Source organism: Choloepus didactylus, chromosome 2, assembly GCF_015220235.1.
Source record: "Choloepus didactylus isolate mChoDid1 chromosome 2, mChoDid1.pri, whole genome shotgun sequence".
Lineage (NCBI taxonomy): Eukaryota > Metazoa > Chordata > Mammalia > Pilosa > Megalonychidae > Choloepus > Choloepus didactylus.
In genome coordinates, this window is record NC_051308.1 from 206946605 (window position 1) to 206966291 (window position 19687).

The following is a 19687-nucleotide window of genomic DNA, read 5'->3' on the forward strand; positions in this document are numbered from 1 at the left end:
GTTCATTTGTTCATCATTCAAATATTTATTGAGCATCTGCATTTGAAAGGCACTGTCCTAGGGACTGGGGATCTAGTGGTAAACACTCAGGCAAGTTCCCTATGTTCATGGAGCTTCCATTTTTTTGGAGAAGTCACAATAAATAAGTAAATGTAGAAATATGTAATATGATTTCAGATATTTAAAAGTGCTCTAAAGAAAAATAAAGCAGGTAAAGGGAGAGAGAGTGAGGGCTGGTTGGAGGAGGCCTTTCTCTGGGTGACATGGGAAAATTTCCTCCCTCTATTGCTTCCTTCCCTTCTGTCTTCCTTCTTCCTTCAGCAAACTTTTACTAAGCACCTACTGTATGCCATGGTCTGCTCTGGAGGAGCTCACAGCCAGTGGATTGTGATAGTGGAGTTCAGGGCACTGTGGGAGCACAGAGGAGGGACACTAACCCTATCTGGGATAGGGTGGTAATAGTCAGGGAAGAGGAAAACATTTCCATTGACTGTTCAGTATTGCATTGGACAAAACCTTTCTACAGTGCCAAGTCCAAGGAAGTCATTATCCCAAGGCATGTAAGGATATCAGATCTATAATAGGTCTTTAGAAAAAGGGAGCATACATATAACTCAAAATTGACACCTCAGCTCCTTCAGGTCTTTACTCAGCTGTTTTCTTTTCACTGAAGCCTTCCCTGGCCCCCCTGCCTAAAATTGAAAAATGTCACTACACCACCATTGATGCTTCCTGTCCACCTTTCTTGCTTATTTTTTTTTCCTTAGGGATTATCACTGTATAAGATACTATCACGTTTTAGTTATTTATCCCATTTATTGTCTCTCTCTCCTACTAGATTATAAGTTCCATGAGGACAGGAATTTCTGTCTATAGTCATGGTACCTGGAACAAAGTAGCCATTCAATACATATTTACTGGAAATAAGGAAGAAGGAAGGGAGGAAGGGAAGGAAGCAGAAAGAGAGCCAACCTCAGGGTGCCTGTGGGGCTTCCTCCAAGTTAAAACCCTGCACTCCATGGCCCCCAGGACTGCCCCAGGAGAGTAATTTACTTGTGGCACATATCCCCTCTGTGCTGCCCAATGTTGGTCCAAAGGGCCCTAATTAAGATCCTACAAAGTTCTCACTTTGCTAGGAAGGTAAACTTAGTTGGTCAAGCCAGGTGGGTTTTTCTGGTGTCCCCCTGCCCCATGCAGCACACATTTGGCCAGCTGTAGGAGCCCAGTGTGTGTTCACAAGTTTACCAACAAGAAACAAACTTTAGCATGAGCTTAGTGGCTGATGTGAGAAGCTGGTGGATCCTCTCCCATGTTTCTAGGGTTGAGCACAAATGGGGCTTCCCAATGTTATGCTTTTCTATGACAGCTTCCTTTTGTCATTGCAATTTTATTTCAGGCCCAGGAATATGCCATGAGAGCCTTCAGCCTAGCCAAAGAACAACTCAGTGTCGACGAAGAAACAGCCATTCAAGAGTTACTAAATCTCATCTCAGCCGAAGAATTTCATCCCATTACTGAGGACCCATAAGCTCCACATCAAGGACTTATGAAGGGCCTGTTGAAAGACTGATATATTCTAGCCTTGCACAACTGCTTTGAGGTACTATGGATTGCTGAAATTTCCACTTTCTTCCCCTAGGACAACACACATAGCTGTGCAGGGAAGTAAGGCTTTAGGCATAAAAATCAGTAAAACTAACTTCATGGCACTGCAACGTTTGCTGTTTATCATGACTTTTGTATTTAGTATCTTACTCAACCTTGAGTAATGTGCTGTCAGATCACCAATATGGTATTTGTAATTAAACTGCAAGTAGTTTGCCATATTTCCCAGAAGCTTTCCAGTGATTCATGCTTCGTAGGTCTTTGCCAAAGGAGGGGTTAGGGAATGAAGCTATATTGGAACAAAGGTTCTCTATTTGATTAGAATTAAATTAGCATTGATCCAAAGTAGATTGTGATAAAATGTCCATTATAGTCCCTAGAGCAATCACTAAGAAAATAACTCCAAAAAATGATAAAAATAAGCAAAGGAATTAAAATGGTACACTAGAAAATATTCAGTTAATACAAAAGAAAGCAGAGAAACAAAAAGGACATGAGACATGTGGAAAACAAATAGCAAAATGGCAGACATAAATTATAGGTCTTTGCCAGAGAAGCCCCTGGGCCTCACAAGGAGCCCCAGTATGGGTTGGCTGAGATACCATTCCAGGTTGGTGTCTTCCTTTTCTCAGACAATGATTTGAAGCAGACATGAGCCATCTATAATGTCTAGGGGACAGGGACACTGACAGGATGTATGATGCAGGGACAGAGTACAGGTCTTGGAGTAAGATAGCCTGTGTTCACATCCTGGCTCTCTCACATGATAGCTTTGTTACCTTGATCCCTCCAATGCCTCCTTCATTATAATGGCCCAGATGTGGCCACAGTTGTATCAACATGTCTCATCTTGATGACTCTGGTCATTTAGCACATCCTTTTTTTTTCTCCTTTCACTCCTTTCCAGACTCACCAAGCAGCCTACCAACTAGCACCTGGCTTCCTGGGTAGGTCTGCACCCAGAGAAAGGAATGATATGCAGGTCAAGGACTTGTCAGAGACTTTTATATTTCTCAGTATAAATTCATTCACTCACACACATACAATAAAAATATGTCAGATGGAGGTCACCCTACCCCTTCAGCTCCACACCTTTGGGTATTCTAATGCTTCCCCAAAATGGCAATAAAGTCCCATTCTAACCATCTCTCCCTCCAATTTTAGCTTCAATTAATTCTTACTTTTCAAGAGATCCTTTTTACAGTGGGTTCACACCCATAGGAAGGGGATTAAGATTAATAACATTTTTTTTTCTGAGGTGCATAATTCAACCTACTACAAATGCCATTCCTCTCACTAAACTTTTGATTTATTTTGGGAAATATTTTAATGTGTTATTTATGCTAAAGTATAGTAGGTTTGTTATTGTTGTTTTAAATGAATAAGTATTTTTAATTTTAATTTCTAATATGGTAAATATTGACAGTTATAACACATATTTCAAAAAAAGCTCTTTGGGGTCCTTAGTAATTTTTAAGAGTGTAAAGAGCTGCTAGACCAAAAGGTTTGAGTACCACTAGTCTATGGCTAGCTTAGCCTTAAATGAAGATGTGACTCTTCTGTGGGATTTACTGATTGTGCCAAGAGTGTTCAGTGAGATCTCTCTTCTCTTGCTGGATGAATTCTTATCTATCTTAGCCCTGTGTAAGTTGGGGAACGGTTCAGCTTATACATCCTTGGCAGTTGTTCTCTGTCCAGCTGCATGGAGATTCACCCTATGCACACGCAGATTAGTATTCAGCTGAACCTTAAGGAGATCCATGAGCAGATTTCTACAATTCTTTCTCTGTGCCACTTCCTCCTAACTGGTACAAAGAATTCCCATATAGCTTTCACACCCATTCCCCAAATGTTAACATTTTCACTACATTTGCTTTATCATTTTCCCTCTATAGATACCTATTTTTTTTTCTGAACCATTTGAAAGTAAGTTGCAGACACAATACCCCTTTACCCCTCAATATTTCAATGTGTATTTCTAAAAACAAGAATATTCTCTTACCTTTTCTTAACAGCACAATCATCAAAATCAGGAAATTAACAGTGATATAATATTATAAGACAGTACAATGCAGACTGTACTCATATATCACCAATTGTCTCAATAGTGTTCTTTCCGGCAAAAGAAAATCCCTGATCAAGCAATACACTCAGTTGTCATGTCTCTTATGTCAGAGAAGTGCCTTTTGATATGACACAATGTATTGCTATTCAATTTTTTTCTGGCTTATCTCATAAGAAATTCAGCTCCAATTTTTCTAACAAATGAAGAAGCATGGCCCTTTGGGAGATCTAAAAATCTGTGATTAACTACAGCACAGTAGATCTAAGGCTGGTAGCAGAGCAGTAATCCCTGGGAGAAGCCTCTTCCTTGATTTGGAAAATCCCTGCAATGAAAGAAAAACTGCAGGAAAAGCAGTGAAGTCCCAGCAAAAAGCAGTGGATATCAGCACAAGAGGCAGGTGAGTACCAGCAGCACAAAGCTGGAAGAGTCACAAAGGATGACCATAGGACCTTGGAAAACAGAAGGAAGATGCTTCCTGGGCTTATTCCTTGAGGGGAGGAAATCCCAACATCCAGTTTGCATTGCCTCTTATACTGGGAAGTTGTCTGTAGTCAGCCAAAGATCTCTTCACTGGTGTCCCTTCAGCACTGTCTCTACAAGAGCCACTGTCAAGATAGTTGGAGAAGTGATCACCACCCGTTCCAAAATACCTCCTGCCCCACCAAATACACTGGTGTGCAAGGAGTCAAATGTAGTTCTTTTTGAGACAACTCGGGGAATTTGAATGTCAGCCAGGAATTCTTGTTAATTTTGTTATATGTGGTAAAGGCATAAGGAAACATCCCTCCTCTTTCTCCTCCTCTTTCTCCTCCTTCTCTTTCTCCTCCTCCTCCTTTTAGCGATGCATCCTAAAGTATAGTTGGGAGAAAAGACATGATGGGTGGGATTTGTTTAAAATGCTTAAGGAAAAGAAATGGAGAGAAGAAGAAAAATAGAAAATGTTGATGATTTTACAATCTGGGAAATGTGTTAAACTCTTCTCTCTATATTTGTGTCATTTGAAGAGTTTCATGTAAAAGAAAGAAATATAGGTCACATTCCCCAGTATTTGAGTTGAAGGACAATGTGAGTGGTACCACATAGCATCATAACCCATATCATCCCTGGCTCTAACAATCAAGCATTTCCCCCTTGACTGTCTTACCTCAGGTTTGGGGTTCTTGACCTTCAGAGGTTAGAAACAGCTTTAGTTCAAAGATTTCAGGCCTGGTGCTGACCATAGGAAGCCTCTTGAAAGTCATGCAAATACAAGTCCTTATGGCCCAGCCTGACCTGTCAGAGTTCAGGTACACAGATTCTTTGAATCCCCTGGCACCTTTTCTGTACCACAGAGCCACTTTTAATAGCTTTCTGCTCTCACTTGCTATTTGAATCTTAATTCAAGTGTCAGTCCAGGAAAGCATGCTGAACAGGCCCATGACAAGCTCATACCATCTGCATTAGTATTTTCCTCCATCATCTTGACAGTTGAGAATTGGCAGTATTCCAATTCAGAAGGCACTCTGTGCTTGAAAGGAAAATTATGGTTTTTCAGAATGCAGCTGGTATGTGAGTGGATAAGATGACGTTTCTATGAAGCTTTCTCCTCATTTTATGATATGAAAATAACAAAATGTAGATTCAGCATATGATACTTTCATAAAAAGAACAACCAAAAGACACAGAGTTTTGGAGCCCCACCCTAATCAAGTAGTGAACTGCTTTAGAGGGCCATCTCCCTACAAAAGCTTTGAACAACCAGAAAGAACTGGCAGAAACATCTTTCTCAGTGTTCCAGAAAACAGTTAAAGGACTGCAGTAACAGTGCAAGGGGAAAAAAGAGTCTTCTTAAAAGCAGTCTTCTTAAAAGCCAGCCTGTGTTCCCTGGTCCTCATTCTAGAGGGAACGGAGTGGCCCTTGTGAGCATACCATGAGCATGTGTGTCTGGCCCTCATTCTAGAGGGAACGGAGTGGCCCTTGTGAGCATACCATGAGCATGTGTGTCTGGTCCAATCTGTCGGACAGTGGCCTGAGGGATTCGCTGTCTTGCAGGTAGAAGGTGGCTCATGGAACTCTCTTACAGAATGTGGTGGAAGAGCAATCAGGTCATGCTGCCTGGGGCGAGGGATCGCTGGCTGTAGGACATACAGTACCATGCCCAGGACTCTGAGGAAACGCTTTCCTAGGGAAGAAGCAACATTTGTAATTGTGTAAATGGGGGAATTCCTAGGGCCACATGTGCATGCCCCAGACAAAAGGCATGCACAAGAAGTGTTTTCTTTTGTTCTTTTTTTTTTTTTTTTGGTTAGATTGTGGCTTTTAGGGAAAACTCTGTCTTAACACTAGCTAGATATAAGCTTAAGGAACAGATGCCCTCAGAGTCTAAATTTCAGCAACACACATTAAAATATCAAAATGTCCAGGTTTCAACAAAAGATGACAAAACATATAGAGAACCAGGAAGTGAAGGCCCAGGAAAAGAAGATTAAAACATTAAAAACCATCAATGAAGAAAAGCAGACCTGGGAAATGCCAAATAATTTTTTCAAATGGACCTAATTATGCTCAAAGCTAAAGGAAAACATAGACAAAGAATTAAAGGAAATCAGGAAAATGATAGATGAACACAAACAGAATATTAATATACAGGTAGAAATTATGAAAAGGAACCAAACAGAGCTGAAGACCACAGTAACAGGAATCAATAATTTTCTAGAGGAGTTCAACAGCAGACTGGAGCTGGCAGAAGAAAGAATCCGTGAATTACCTTGAAGATAAGATAATTGCAATCTTCCAATCTGAGGAGCAGGAGGAAGAAAGAATGAAGAAAAGGGAACAGAGCCTGAGGAACCTGTGGGATGCCATCAAGCATACTGTGCCAGTTTGTATATATATATTATGTCCCCCAGAAAAATACATATTCTTTGATGCAATCTTGTGAGGGCAGATTGATTAATCTTTTTGATTGGGGTGTGACCTCTTGATTGGATGTTTCCATGGAGATGTGACCCACCCAACTGTGGGTAATACCTTTGATTAGATTATTTCCATGGAGATATGGACCCCACCTATTCAGGGTGAGTCTTGATTTAATCACTGGAGTCCTATAAAAGAGCTCACAAACCAAAGAACCTCAGAGCAGCTGAGAGAGATGTTTTGGAGATGGCTGCTGAAAGCAGACTTTTGCTGAATTTTGGAGATGCTAGCCCAGTGTTTGCTCCAGAGAAGATAAGAGAGGACAAAGTGCCCCAAGAGCAACATTTTGAAGAAAGCACAGGAGCTGAGAGATGAGCTGGAACACAACCCAGGATCAGCAGATGCCAGCCACATGACTTCCCAGCCAACAGAGGTTTTCTGGATGCCATTGGCCTTCCTTAGGTGAAGGTGTACTCATGTTGATGCCTTATTATGGACATTTTCATGGCCTTCAGACTGTAAATTTGTAACCAAATAAACCCCCTTTATATAAGCCAATCCATTTCTGGCATTTTGCATAATGGCAGCATTAGCAAACGAGAACACATGCCAATATACCTACTGTGGAAGTCCCAGAGGAGAAGAAAGAGAAAAAGAGGCAGAGGCAAAGCATGAAGAAAAAATGGCTGAAAACTTCCCAAATTTAATGAAAGACATGGATATACACATCCAGGATGCTCACTGAACTCTAAACAGGAGAAACCCAAATAGACCCACACTGCAGTGTATTATAATCAGACTGTTGAATGCCAAAGATAAAGAGATAATTCTGAAAGCTGCAAGAGAGAAGCAGCATGTCACGTACAAGGGAACCTCAATAAGATTAAGTGCCGATTTCTCATCCGCAAGAACGCAGTGGGATGACATATTTAAAGTGCTGAAAGCAAAAACTTGACACGCAAGTATTTTATATCTGACAAAACTGTCTTTCAAAAATGAGGGATTTCAAAAATGAGAGATTAAGACATTCCCAAATAAAAGCTGAGGGAGTTCGTCACCACCAGATCGGCCATACAAGATATGCTAATGAGAGTTCTGAAGTTGAAAGGACATTAGGCGATAGATCAAAGTCCCATGAAGAAATAAAATTCTCCCATGAGAGTAACGACATGGGTAAATATAAGTGCCAGTAGTATTGTATTTTTGGTTTGTAACTCCACCTTTTACTTTCTTCAGGATCTAAAAGGCAAATGCATAAAATGTAATGACTAATTAGTGGTTTTGGATTCATAATGGATAAACGTAATTTGTGATAAGAACTACATAAAGATAGGGAATGGAGGATTATAGGAACATAGTTTGTGTATACTATTGAAGTTGGTATCAAAACAAGTGAGATTGTTACAGATTTAGGATGTTAAATTTAAGCCTCATGGTAACTACGAAGAAAAATATTGTAGCATAGGCAAGCCCACAGAGACAGAAATTAGAGAGTACAGGTTGCCAGGGGTAGGGTTCAGGGAGAAAGGGGAGTTAATGCATAATGAGTGAATGGTTTCTATTTGGGGAGATGGGACAGTTTTAGTAATGGAAGGTGATGAGGGTACCATTATATTGTGAATGTGATTAATCCCAGCGAATAGAGTGCCCGTGAGTGGTTGAGATGGGAAAAGCTTATGTTGTATATATGTTCCCTCAATTAAAAAAAAAAAAAAAAAAGAGCAACTAAAGACACAATGACAATTAAATGTAATACACCATCCTGGATGAGATCTAACAAGGGAGGAGAAAAGACTCAAAGATACCTTATTGGGACATACAAAAAAATTGGAATATATATTATAATCTTTATATCAATGTTAAATTGCTTGAACTTGATAACTGTCCTTAAGGTAGTTACATTAAGTGACCATCCTTGTTCTTAGGAAATGTACATGGCAGTATTATGTGTTCAAGGAGCATGATGTATACAACCTACACTCAAGTGTTCAGAAAATGGATTGATAAATAGACAGACAAATATCTAGATGGATACATAGGTACACAGATGGATAGACTGATGTGGCAAATGTGGCAAAAAGTTAAAATTGGTGGATCTGTGAATCTAGGGGAGTGAGAGTATGTTGGAGTTTTCTGTATGGAGTTTGTATTATTTTTGTAACATTCCTGAAAGTTTAAACATATTTCAAAAATAAAAAGTTAAAAAAATACACAAAGTTTTAGGTACAAATGCAAATAAGGCACAATAATAGTTTTCATAAAAAGCAAAAACAATCATTTATAAATGATTTCTTCTCTGTTGGAGAAGTAATGTGTTTATTACTGCACAACTCACTTGGAAATGAGCTATTTTGGTGCCTGGTTAAGATACTTTCTTTACAGCACATTTTCATTTTGCCAATTATTCTCTAAAAACTGCAGTCCGTTTTCCTGGACAGAACTTAGCAGAGGTATATCCATCTCACAGGAGAGACTGTACCTCACAAATCACTGTGTAAGGTTAGGAGTAAACGAAACAGAATTCTCGTGTGTGAAAAACACCGAGGCAAGACAAAAGAAGCAGAGCAGCACAGCGCTTTCAAGCGTTGTCTTTTACTCCGAGTCTGTTCTGTATTTTACACCAGCATTCTTTCTTCTAAGAAATGCATCACACATGTTATGTAGCTGGAACTCTAAGATGTTTCAACGCTTATATATATATATCCATTTCCTTTGTCTGTCACCCAGTAGCAATGAACTGATACATGTTTAATAACCAGATCTTCAGGGAGAAAACTTGGTACGTAGTGTTTGCCCATTTCTGTGGTTGATTTCAAGCTACCAATGTGACTTCACTGAACAGCAGAGTAGGGAGAAAGGAAGATAGGAAGAAATGAGCAGTAGCACACCAGTATAGTATTTTCACTATAGAAATACAATAAATGTAAATAACCTCAAGAGCATACATAGTAAAATGTAGTAAAATAATTATTGAAAGTGATGAGTTTTGAGTATTTATTACCTTTGTTTTTAATATGCTTTATTTAATTGTAGGTTCATATAATTTAATTTTTAACAATGGCTGTATTTAACAACAAGCTTGTAAAATTCCTGAAAATTTCACAATCAGCTCCCATGGGCCAGTACAAGCCGGCTCTAGCACACCACTGGAGCCCTGGGGACCAGAGCTCTGGGGAGATAGCCATTTACCTAATCTCCTTTCACAAGACCTTTTTAGCTCTCCAGAGTGATTAAGATCCCCAGCCCTCCCCTTATCGGAGATCAGCATTCCTTCTAAATAGATTTCTGGAAGCCCCACTCAGGGCAGGCCCAGGACAGCAGAAATTTAGTGGCTGCTTTAGTGGCTAGTTCCCCATCTGATCTCAGGGCTGTTATCCCTGCCAAATCCAAATGGTGCAGCTGGCCTCTCAGAGTTCCCCACACAACCCCTTATCCCCACCCCAGCCTTCCACATTCCCCTCATCCTCTGTTTGACAGATTTAATTCAAGTCCCTGGCACTTCCTCCTACCATTTGTTGCAAAGCCAGCAAACCTAATACAGGAAAAGCAAAAAAAAAAAAAAAAACAAAAAACAGGTGCTAAATCATCCAAGGTCAGGCTGCTCTTCAGCCTTTCAGCCTCCCAGTTGTCCAAGGCATCCTTTCCTCCAGGAGTTTTCTAAATCAAATACATCTCCTTTCACTCTAGCATTATAGAAACTCAGGGATGGATGGAACATTCCGATCATCCAGCCCAAACCACAGCATTCTTGAGCAGACACCAACCCTACCTCACAGTATCAATTATTCCCTGCTGTAAAGCTGCTATTTGCAGCTTTTCTCCCCTAGCAGTGAGCCATGATCGAGGGAAGGAGCTGTCTGTAACTGCTGGCAATGGAGGGAGCAAGAGGAAAGCAATCTGCTAAAAGCCAGGCATGTAGCTAAGTGCTTCACATTCATGTATATCACATTTATACGTGAGGCAACTAAAGTTTATTGAGATTAAGTGATGCTCCCTAGGTCACAAAAGCTGTAAGTTATTCAAGACAAGATTTGAACTAGGTCTGTCTGATTCAGTGGGTGCCATTTATATTAGACCGGGTTACCTTCCATTAGATATGATCCTGACAGCCAGGGGCAAACTCGTGATAACATGTGTTTGTTATCATGCCTGGTTATTGTGGGGGAATGAAAACTGTATCATCTTAAGAGATGGCACCTGAGTTCCTCCTGAGGCAGGTGCCATCTCTGTTTAGGAAAATGCCTTTAATAAACCACCTGTGGTAGAAGGTAAAGACTTAAAGGTAAAAGTGTTGGCAGGAGTCAAATAAGAAAAGGAATGGCAATACTGCTGTACCTGAGATCATACATGAATTTGGTTTGCCCTGAAGAAGGGAGAGACAGGAACCATGTGGGGTGGAGGGTGAGGGAAGATTTATCTGCAGTGTAACAGAAGGACATTTAATGAAAGGGGATGCTGTGTTTGTATTGCTGCAATGTCCTCCATCTCCTCCCACATCACTGAAACATACACATACATACATGTATGCACACACAGCCTCATTTGAATTTTGGTGTGTGAAAATGGGGGAAGGAACTGAGCTTCATGTCTCAGCTGATGCAGGGCAGGGCTGAGTCAACACTGTTGTTTGAAATGAGGTAGCAGAAGTCTGAAGTCAGCAGTGCCTGCAAAATATAAGTCCCTTGGACATCACAGAAATCCAAATGCTTAGCTCTAAAGTCCAGAGTTTTCAGACCTGTTTAGATGTCAAGGGACAGGGAGTCCTCAGCTGACATATGGCATATGGGATACAACTGGAAACAATCTGTGCCTAGTGACTGGCTGCAAGGGAGATTAACTGTGGACCTGAAAGTCAGATGAAACTTTTGCAACTGGAACATGTCTATCAAACAGGATTCCCTCTCAGGTGTTCCTGATGCGAAGAGTTTGGAAACTTCAACCCCTTGGCCCCCAAAACATTCCACAGGGAAGTAACATCAGCCATATAGGGACTAGGAAGACTTCTGCCAGCTTGGCATAGTCCTTCTCTCTTATATCTCATCATTGTTGATGTGGAGTAGGGCTAAATGGTCTTGACTGGTCTAAAGAAGGCACAGGCCATGGGTCAGTTTGCCCCATGGAAATTTCATATGTGCCTTTGTGAAATCTCGTATGTGTCTCACCTAAAAGCCATCCAAGAGCTGAACCCTTTATAGCTGGCACAGCAACACCATGTTGATCCAGAGCAGAGGCTCATCAGGAGGGGAGTCCAGGTAGGTCCAGGATGGCAGCAAGTACTAGACCCCATGGAAGAATAGAGCCACCTCTGGCAGTATGGTAAATTAAGATGGGGAGTCAGATTGCCTGGGTTTGAGTCCCAGCCTTGCTGCTCACTAGTTAAGTGACCTTGGCCCTCTGGGATTCAGATTCCCTATCTGTAAAATAGGGGACTGGAGTAATCTCCAGAGTGCTGCTCTTCTTCTGTGGCCCCAAATTTGGCACTATACATGGCTTCCTCAGTATTGCTTCATAGTGACCATGAAATAGCCGAGTGAGGTTGCCAAACAGGGTGGGGATGGCAACATAAGGCCCAAAACCATCAGCAAGGAAACTGCACCTGGAGAAAGAAATTGACAGGTTTGAAGAAAGAAAGTCCGAGTATATAACTGTGAGTTTTAGAAAGGAGAGCTGGAGAATCTAGCCATAGACTAGGAATAGAGGTGTAATCTATTTTTAGGAAATAATTAAAATAATATTCTTGGGAGAGATGGTCTTTCAGGTAAAACAATTTTAAAGCAATGATCTGTACTAGTCTTGACTCTTAGAGGCCGAGTAAAAAGCAGCACCAGGTTTCCTATTAACCCCAGAATGAAGAACACTAACTTCAGTAACAGTGACAAAGATGGCTGTTGTCAGGAGCCCAGCCCAAAACATCTGCACAAATTCACAGCAAACAGAAGCCTCACCTCCAGTGCAAAGGAAAGTATTAGCTGAAGTGACTTGTTTGACTGACATTGGATTCACTCTCTAACCTGGCTCCTTAAACTCACCTCAGAGAGCTGTGGTTTTGGGCGTACTTACGTGTCCATGTTATTCTGGTCTATTAACTTCTAGAAGGGTCAGCTGTTTCTTGGGTGATCCCAAAACTCTCAGCCTAGCTCCTTTTGTCTTCACCTAATTTGTATTCAGAGTGTGCTCAAGAACAGAATTCATCAGGACTTAAAAGAAGGGAGGAGGCATGCCTCCGTCACTTCTCCTGGGTGGATGGGAATCCATGCATCTCATTATCTTTATGCAGAATAACTTCAAAGGTTCCTACCTCTAATTTAGCGATAATCATGTTTCTTTCATGAAAACAACCCACCGAAGGGCCATTTCTTCCTCCTTCCCACTAGAATGCCTAATGATCCCAATTTCTTATTTCTTCCACTGAAATGCCACAGAATTATTATCCCAGACCTCTTCCTTTCCCTTTCCTTTTTGCCCCACTCTCAGACATCATGGACTCCTCTCTTTGCTGGGAGCAATGAACCTGCACATGTGACACCAATGGCTTATGATTCACTTATATTGCTTATCAGCTCCTAAAGACTTAAAGCTCAAAACCACATTCTGGTGACTTCACAGCCCCCAGCAATTGGACAGATGCATGAAGACATTTTTCCCAAGTGCAGAATCATATATATTCACAGTGACTGAACTATTGGCATTCAAGTTTTGTCCAGTTTCAAGATGCAGCTACCAAATAATTGGAGACCATATATAGACACTGCAATCTATATTACATAAGGAAGACTTTGTTAGTTAGTATACGAGTGTGAAGGGTTTCAGGTTATATAGAATACATCTGAAAGGCTGAATACACTAAAAGCCTTCCTCCTTTAAGGGCTTAAGCTTCCCTGGTTGGAAGTAAGGCCTCTGAGAAGCTGTATTCCTTTTTCAGGCCCCTACCACTGTTCAGTAATGCTAATGCCAAGAATTCATGGCTTCTTTCTTTCTTAACTCCCTCAAATGAGGGGTGATGGGAAACTTACAAAACCAGATCTGGGAGGTCCTCTACTCACATAATGCACAGTCTCATTATGTGAGTCTCATTAACTCACTGCAACCTTAAAGCACCCCCAAGAGGTAAGGAGAATAGCATTATTCCTATCTGAAGTATGGAAAAATGGAGGATACAGAATCCATGTGATTTGTAGAAGGCCAATCAGCTGTTTAGGGGGAGAGCCAGAACAAGATCTGGCTAACTCTGTGTCCCATGTTCTTTTCAGCAGAACTACAGGCAGCTGTGACAAGTGCCTCCTGCCTAAGGCACACCGGGCTCACCGCTAGGCTGTGGCATGGGCAGTCCTGGAGGGGCTGTGATCCTGCTGTGATCCAGCTCTCCCTGCTCCTAAACAGGGCTAGGTTCCAGGCGATAATTCCAGTGACTACAGATGTCACTAACAGCTGGGAAATGGGCCACTTTTGGTAATGGAATCTGGAAGCACTGTCTAGCTTCTCTGATCAGGGTGGGACCCTGCTAGCATCCTTTTAGATAAAGTGGGGAGACTGGGTTTAGACTAAATAGTGGAAATGAGTGAATGCAGCTTCCAGAAGGGCATTGCTTGGTTCAGATGTTTAGGTAGAAAACATCTGGCCAATTTCAGTGAGAACAAACCCCAAATTATCCTTTTTCTAAACCCACCCTGAGTGGCAAAAGATAAGGTACATGTCTTAACTTATATAAAGGCGATGTAGTATCATTTTTCAATTGTACAAGACACATTACTAGAATTACAGTCCAGTGGCACATGCCCTATGTTGGACTGCATTTAAACTACAACTGTGTAGTGTGACATCTCAATTACATGGTGCCAAACATTTTTCAATTGCACAACTGTTATTTGGTGAGATCTGGTTTTAGCCACAATATTTTAAAAGCCAATTTATACTTAAATGTGTTGTGAAAAAATGTAATAGTTTGATTTTATACACATTTTACATTTACAGCAGAATAAATACAAGATGTGACTATGAAATAGTGTACAGGAATTTATATACCCGAATGGGTGTTTGTGCCTTCAAAGTAGTTACCTTGGGAAGATGCATGTGTATTCCAGTGAAGCTAACCTTAATCAGAACATTTCTAGAAACTCCTTTGGAAACTGTCCTCTTGTAAGCTTTCTCAACATTGGCAAATCTTTGTCCTATAAGAATAGATTTATTTTTTTGAGAGATGATCAAAAAAAAAAATAGTCAAAGAGCATTAGGAAATAAGTCTGATAATGAAAATGAGTGATGGAGCTTGTGACTACTTCTGGCAAAGTGGGGAGGGTTATAAAAACAAGGTCTGACTATAAAGATGTGAGGCCTCTTTCTTTGCATGCCTTCAAAGATAACCCCAAAAAGAGGAATTCTAAATGTTCTTGGCATATGCAACATCACAGCTCAAAAGTATAGTCTCACAAAGAATTAACTTCAATTACAGTAACTCTTGAATGCATATGTTGTTTCAGTGTATTTGGTTAAAAAGGTAGCCTTGCTCATTTACAGTCATACTTTCTATAAGCAGAAATGGAAAACTCCGTCTGCATGAATTCTCCCAAGGGAAGGATCATCATCTACTGCTTGAAGAGTTAAAATGAAAAGCACTTGGTGTCATGTCTACATTAGCCCCCAAAATGTGCAATGAATAATTCCTGATATCTGAGTCTCCCAGTTTGGAAAAGTGGGTGAGGACAGGTCTCTGGAGCCTGGATAAGACTAGAATGTCAAGGGTTGGAGAGTGTTTCCAATGGCTCTATCTACCCAATGGGCACATAACACCAACTCATACAATAAAACCTCTGAGAGCTAAGCAGTACAAAAGATTCAGTAGAGGAGGGGAAAGAATGATGATTTTCCAGTAGCTTCCTATGAGTCCACTGAAAAGAATGTCCATGGGGATGGATTCTAGTACACATTTAAGAAATTAAGTGTGTGGCCACTAGCTCTTTGAAGTGCATTTCCAGCTGCGGCCAAAGGCAGCAAAGGTGCAAGAGGCTGCTGGCATTAGTTGAAGCAAGTTCTATAAATTAGGAGTGGCAAAGCAATTTGTAGAAAGCCCCAATTACAAAGCAGGTCATTTGATAACCAGTGAAGTCAAAGGGCATTCAATCTCGCTTTCTACAAAGTGCTTCATTGAAAATGCTAAGGAAGGAACTCTCTAAAACATCATAACCTGAGTATTAGAGAAATATGGTCAAGATGGCGAATGATGGGGAACAGAGATCGATTCTCTAATAGTGTTTGAATTGAGTATCCCCCAAGCATCATACACACACTTAAGGAAGAGAACGTTACTGCAGTCACATTCCACCACTTCTGCACATGCTCCCATCTCGTGGTTGTATTAGAGAACAGGATTTCCAGGAGCCATTCCGAGTTAATGAGCTCTACTGCTAAAAGCCAGAAGCAGCAACACAGAGTCAGCGCCTTAACGTCAGCCATTATATCCAAGTGCTTGCAGCAGACATCGGTCTCAAATCGATCAGTCAGGATGCTGCTCTTGGTGAGGGTTTTTATTATTAGTCATTGTAAAAACCACAAAGCCAGGCCATTTGCTTAAATCATCGTTAGAAAGAATGCTGAGTGTCCAGATGGGATTTCTAGTTTCTGTGCAAATGAAATCACACTAGTCCAGATTTTATTCACTCAAAACGACTAAGGAAGCTGTAGGGTTTGGTTTCAATGCTGCCAAAAAGCAGGAATTCACTTTAGTTTCAATTCCGATGCAATCCTGTTATTGATGTTGTAGCCTGGTTCGGGCAGCATGGGGGACGGGGCCCCCATGGCGTTGGCTGAGGAATCCCGGGTCTCTCCCAGTTCGGGTTCACTCTCGCTGGAGGTAGACCCGTTGTTAATGGTGTAGACACTCTCTGTGACTCCCTGAGCTGAGGCACAGCCGTCTGGCTCCTTCTTCTCCCTGGGACTAGACAGTCCCGGGAGGAGGGCCATCTTCCCCGCCTGCCTGCTTGGCAGCAAGGACATGGTGTAGTCTGCAATGATCCCACCCACGTCTAAGTTGCACGCCTGGTCGAATGCCAGGAAACCAACGTTGGCATTTGCCTCACACACCACAAAGGAGCCATCATCCATGATGAGGAGATCAATGCCACAGAAGTCCATGCCCAGGATGTTGGACACTTGAATAGCCAGCTGCTTGCCTTGTTCCGTCAGTGGGCACATGACACCCACACCACCTGTGGGCAGAGCACAGCAGTATAACAGTGGCAAGCTTCCTTAAACAAATCATTTAGATGAGAGATGGCGGAGTGCTGAGGAGGGGCAGCAACTCAGGCGTTTTCATCATTCATAAAAGGTCCCAGATGCAAATCGGGACACCTTTTGGGAAAGTAATATGATCATCCCAAATAAATACTCTCTTCTAAAGAAATACTCTTATTTATGCGGGGAGAAAAGCTTTATCCATAAAGGTGTTGACAGCAGTGTTATTTAAACTATTGAAAAATCATAGTGCCTGCTACATAGTTGGCACCCAATAAATGTGTGAATAAATGAACACTTATAAATAATTAAATGTCTTGAAATAGAGGAAAACAAAATATCTTATAACCATTAATAATGCTCATAAAAAAATAAAAATTAAAAAAAAAATAATGCATAATGCCCATAGATAATTTGTAATCCTATGGGGAAATGCTTAGAAGGATTAAAGACTGTGCATTATAATCACAACTATGCAAAAAAAAAAAAAAAAGGCCAGAAACAAACATTGGAAAGAATGTTACCAAAATACCAATAGTGATTATCTCTAGTTGGTGGGATTAATGATAGATATCTTTTTCATTTGAGCTTTCTGTACTGTCCAAATTTTCTACATTGAGAATGTACTCTTTTTATGCTTAGAACAATAACATTAACTTATTATTTAAGAAGAGAGAGCTGGAGAGGCTGGTGAGACACAACCTATACCAATGACACAGAGGGTCTAGTGGTCCTTACTTGTTAAACAGCTATGACTTCAGATTTAACTATCTCTTTAGCCTCCCTGGAAAGACTTAAGGCTTGTATTTTCAAGTCCAACAACTAATGTCTTTACCTTAACACTGTCCTTCCCCACCCATTACACTGTTTAAGGAAAAGGCTATAAAACAGTTTTAAAACAGCCCAGCAAGGTAAGCAACATGGAAAAATTACAAAAGCTGTGTGGTTATGAGTTGAAGAAGAGATTTTATCAGGTGACTAAAAAAGGTGAAATAACACATAAGATTCAGTACTGTGTCACCACACATCCTTATTGGGAAAATCAAATGAGATAACACATAAGAGGTTTAGCAGCACTGTGTCAACCTGGACCTGGCGTTGGCCTCTGTCACAGCACTTTATTGCAGTATCTTATCATTATCTGGTTCCATGTCTTCTCCTTTTCTAGACTACAAGCTACCTGAGGGCAAAGACTCTCTTATTAATCTCTATATTCCCAACATCTACCACAGAGGCTGCTCATGTCACCTGTTCAAGGAACACTAATGATAGAACGACCAAATCAGCATCTGAACCTCTTTGGTAGTCACTAGACATGGTGAACTCTTCTGGTGATTTAGGAAATACTCACAGGAGATAATTTTTTTCATATTACCCACAAACCAATCCATCTACTGAGGTGGACAATGGCGTTCTGTGGTGGGGACAAGAATTTACCCACCTCCTGGGACATGCCCATTCTCCACACCAGGTACCACCCCTTATCAATAGGTTATCAATAGGTTAACATGAGCTGCAACATCATACATGAAAGAAAACCAAAATTTTCAATTAGAATGTAAAAGCAAATTACTCTATTTCTCCTGACACTAGTTTAGATTCTCATTATTTCTTATCTGAGCTGTTGCAGCAACTTCCAAACTGATCTCCCTGCCTCCCTCTTTTGCCTTTAATCCATCTTCTACCCAGATGTCAGTTTTCTCAAACACTGATCTTCATGCCACTGCTTGTTTAAACCTGACTGCTCAGTCCTAACTCCTACAGAACAGGGTTCAAACCTCAGTGCCTTGACTCCCTGGCCTGACCTCCATCACAGTACTTACACCCAACTGTCCCCCTCCTGGATCACTGCTGCTGTAGGACTGGGCTTGTTTCTAATTCATATCTGTGATCCTGGTACCTAGCAAGGGGTCTGACAAGACATTAGGGATTGGTAGACATTTACTGAACAGGTCCAAACATCCTAATGAAAAGCCTTGGTGGCCTTAATGACTATCAAATCGACTCGGAGCTTTTATACTGTACCGAGAGAGCAGTTGCTTTGCATTCGTCCATCTGTGGAGCAACGAAGCATGGAGCCTATCACTCGGCCCCCTACCACCACCACTCGGATATCTTTTCCATGTGATTCCTTCACATACTTCTGGAACAGGTAGGGTACATCATGGCGGATCAGATGGCAGATGTCTGAGAGGTGATGTTTATCTCTTGCAAGGAAAACAGCTTTGCCTTTTAGAAGAAAGACAAAGAGCAAGAAAAATAGTTAGAGAAGCCTCTGAACCCTGTCCACGCCATCCTGCCTTCCTGTCCCATACAGTCACCCAATTTTTTTCCAAACTTGCTTGATTTGGGGCCCTTCTACTTCTCTGACTTTAGACTCTTGCTTTTTATCAAAAGGCCAGTGAACCTTATTTCCCCTTGATTTTCCTCAGATCTTAATAAAGTTGACCCTCTCCCCTCTCCTCCCTACCACTCCTTTTTTTTTTTCAAAATGAAATAATAATGTATTCCAGAAACACAGAGGCCAAAAAAAATCCTAAAATTAAAAAAAAAAAATTTTGCTAAGGATCTAGTCAATTCAATTCCAAAAGCATTTGACAGGATCCATAACTCACTTATTTTCAATCCCTAAACCTCACACTGGACTTGGTACACAGTGTAGGTTCAATTAATGTTTACAGAATATAATTAATTGAACATTAAAGGAATTCCAAGTCTAGGTGAAGAGAGATCCAAAAAAGATGACTACAACACAGCATGATATATGGCTTAAAGAGAGGTCTAGGCAAATTACTCTAGGAGCTCAAAGGAGGGAGCCTCCTGACAGATCTTCCTCCTTTTGAATATAATAAATTTATTATTTGGCTATACCCATTTAATTCCTAAAGGAATCAT

General features: G+C 40.9%; 2 protein-coding genes across 2 annotated transcripts in view; one reads left to right on the forward strand and one right to left on the reverse strand.

The window, feature by feature from the left end:
- The window catches only part of ZMYND12 (zinc finger MYND-type containing 12), a 44937-nt gene extending 43111 nt beyond the window's left edge, over positions 1 to 1826 (forward strand). The window contains exon 8 of the mRNA XM_037827519.1: positions 1397 to 1826. Within this exon, the coding sequence (XP_037683447.1) occupies positions 1397 to 1528 (132 nt within the window). The 3' untranslated portion in view covers positions 1529 to 1826. The remainder of the gene's footprint in view (positions 1 to 1396) is intronic.
- An 8211-nt stretch (positions 1827 to 10037) lies between these two features.
- Positions 10038 to 19687, reverse strand: part of RIMKLA (ribosomal modification protein rimK like family member A) — a 32751-nt gene continuing 23101 nt past the window's right edge. Inside the window, exons 4-5 of the mRNA XM_037827524.1 lie at positions 18818 to 19021; positions 10038 to 16767 (exon numbers count right to left, since the gene is read on the reverse strand). Coding sequence (XP_037683452.1) covers positions 16277 to 16767; positions 18818 to 19021 — 695 coding nt within the window. The 3' untranslated portion in view covers positions 10038 to 16276. The remainder of the gene's footprint in view (positions 16768 to 18817; positions 19022 to 19687) is intronic.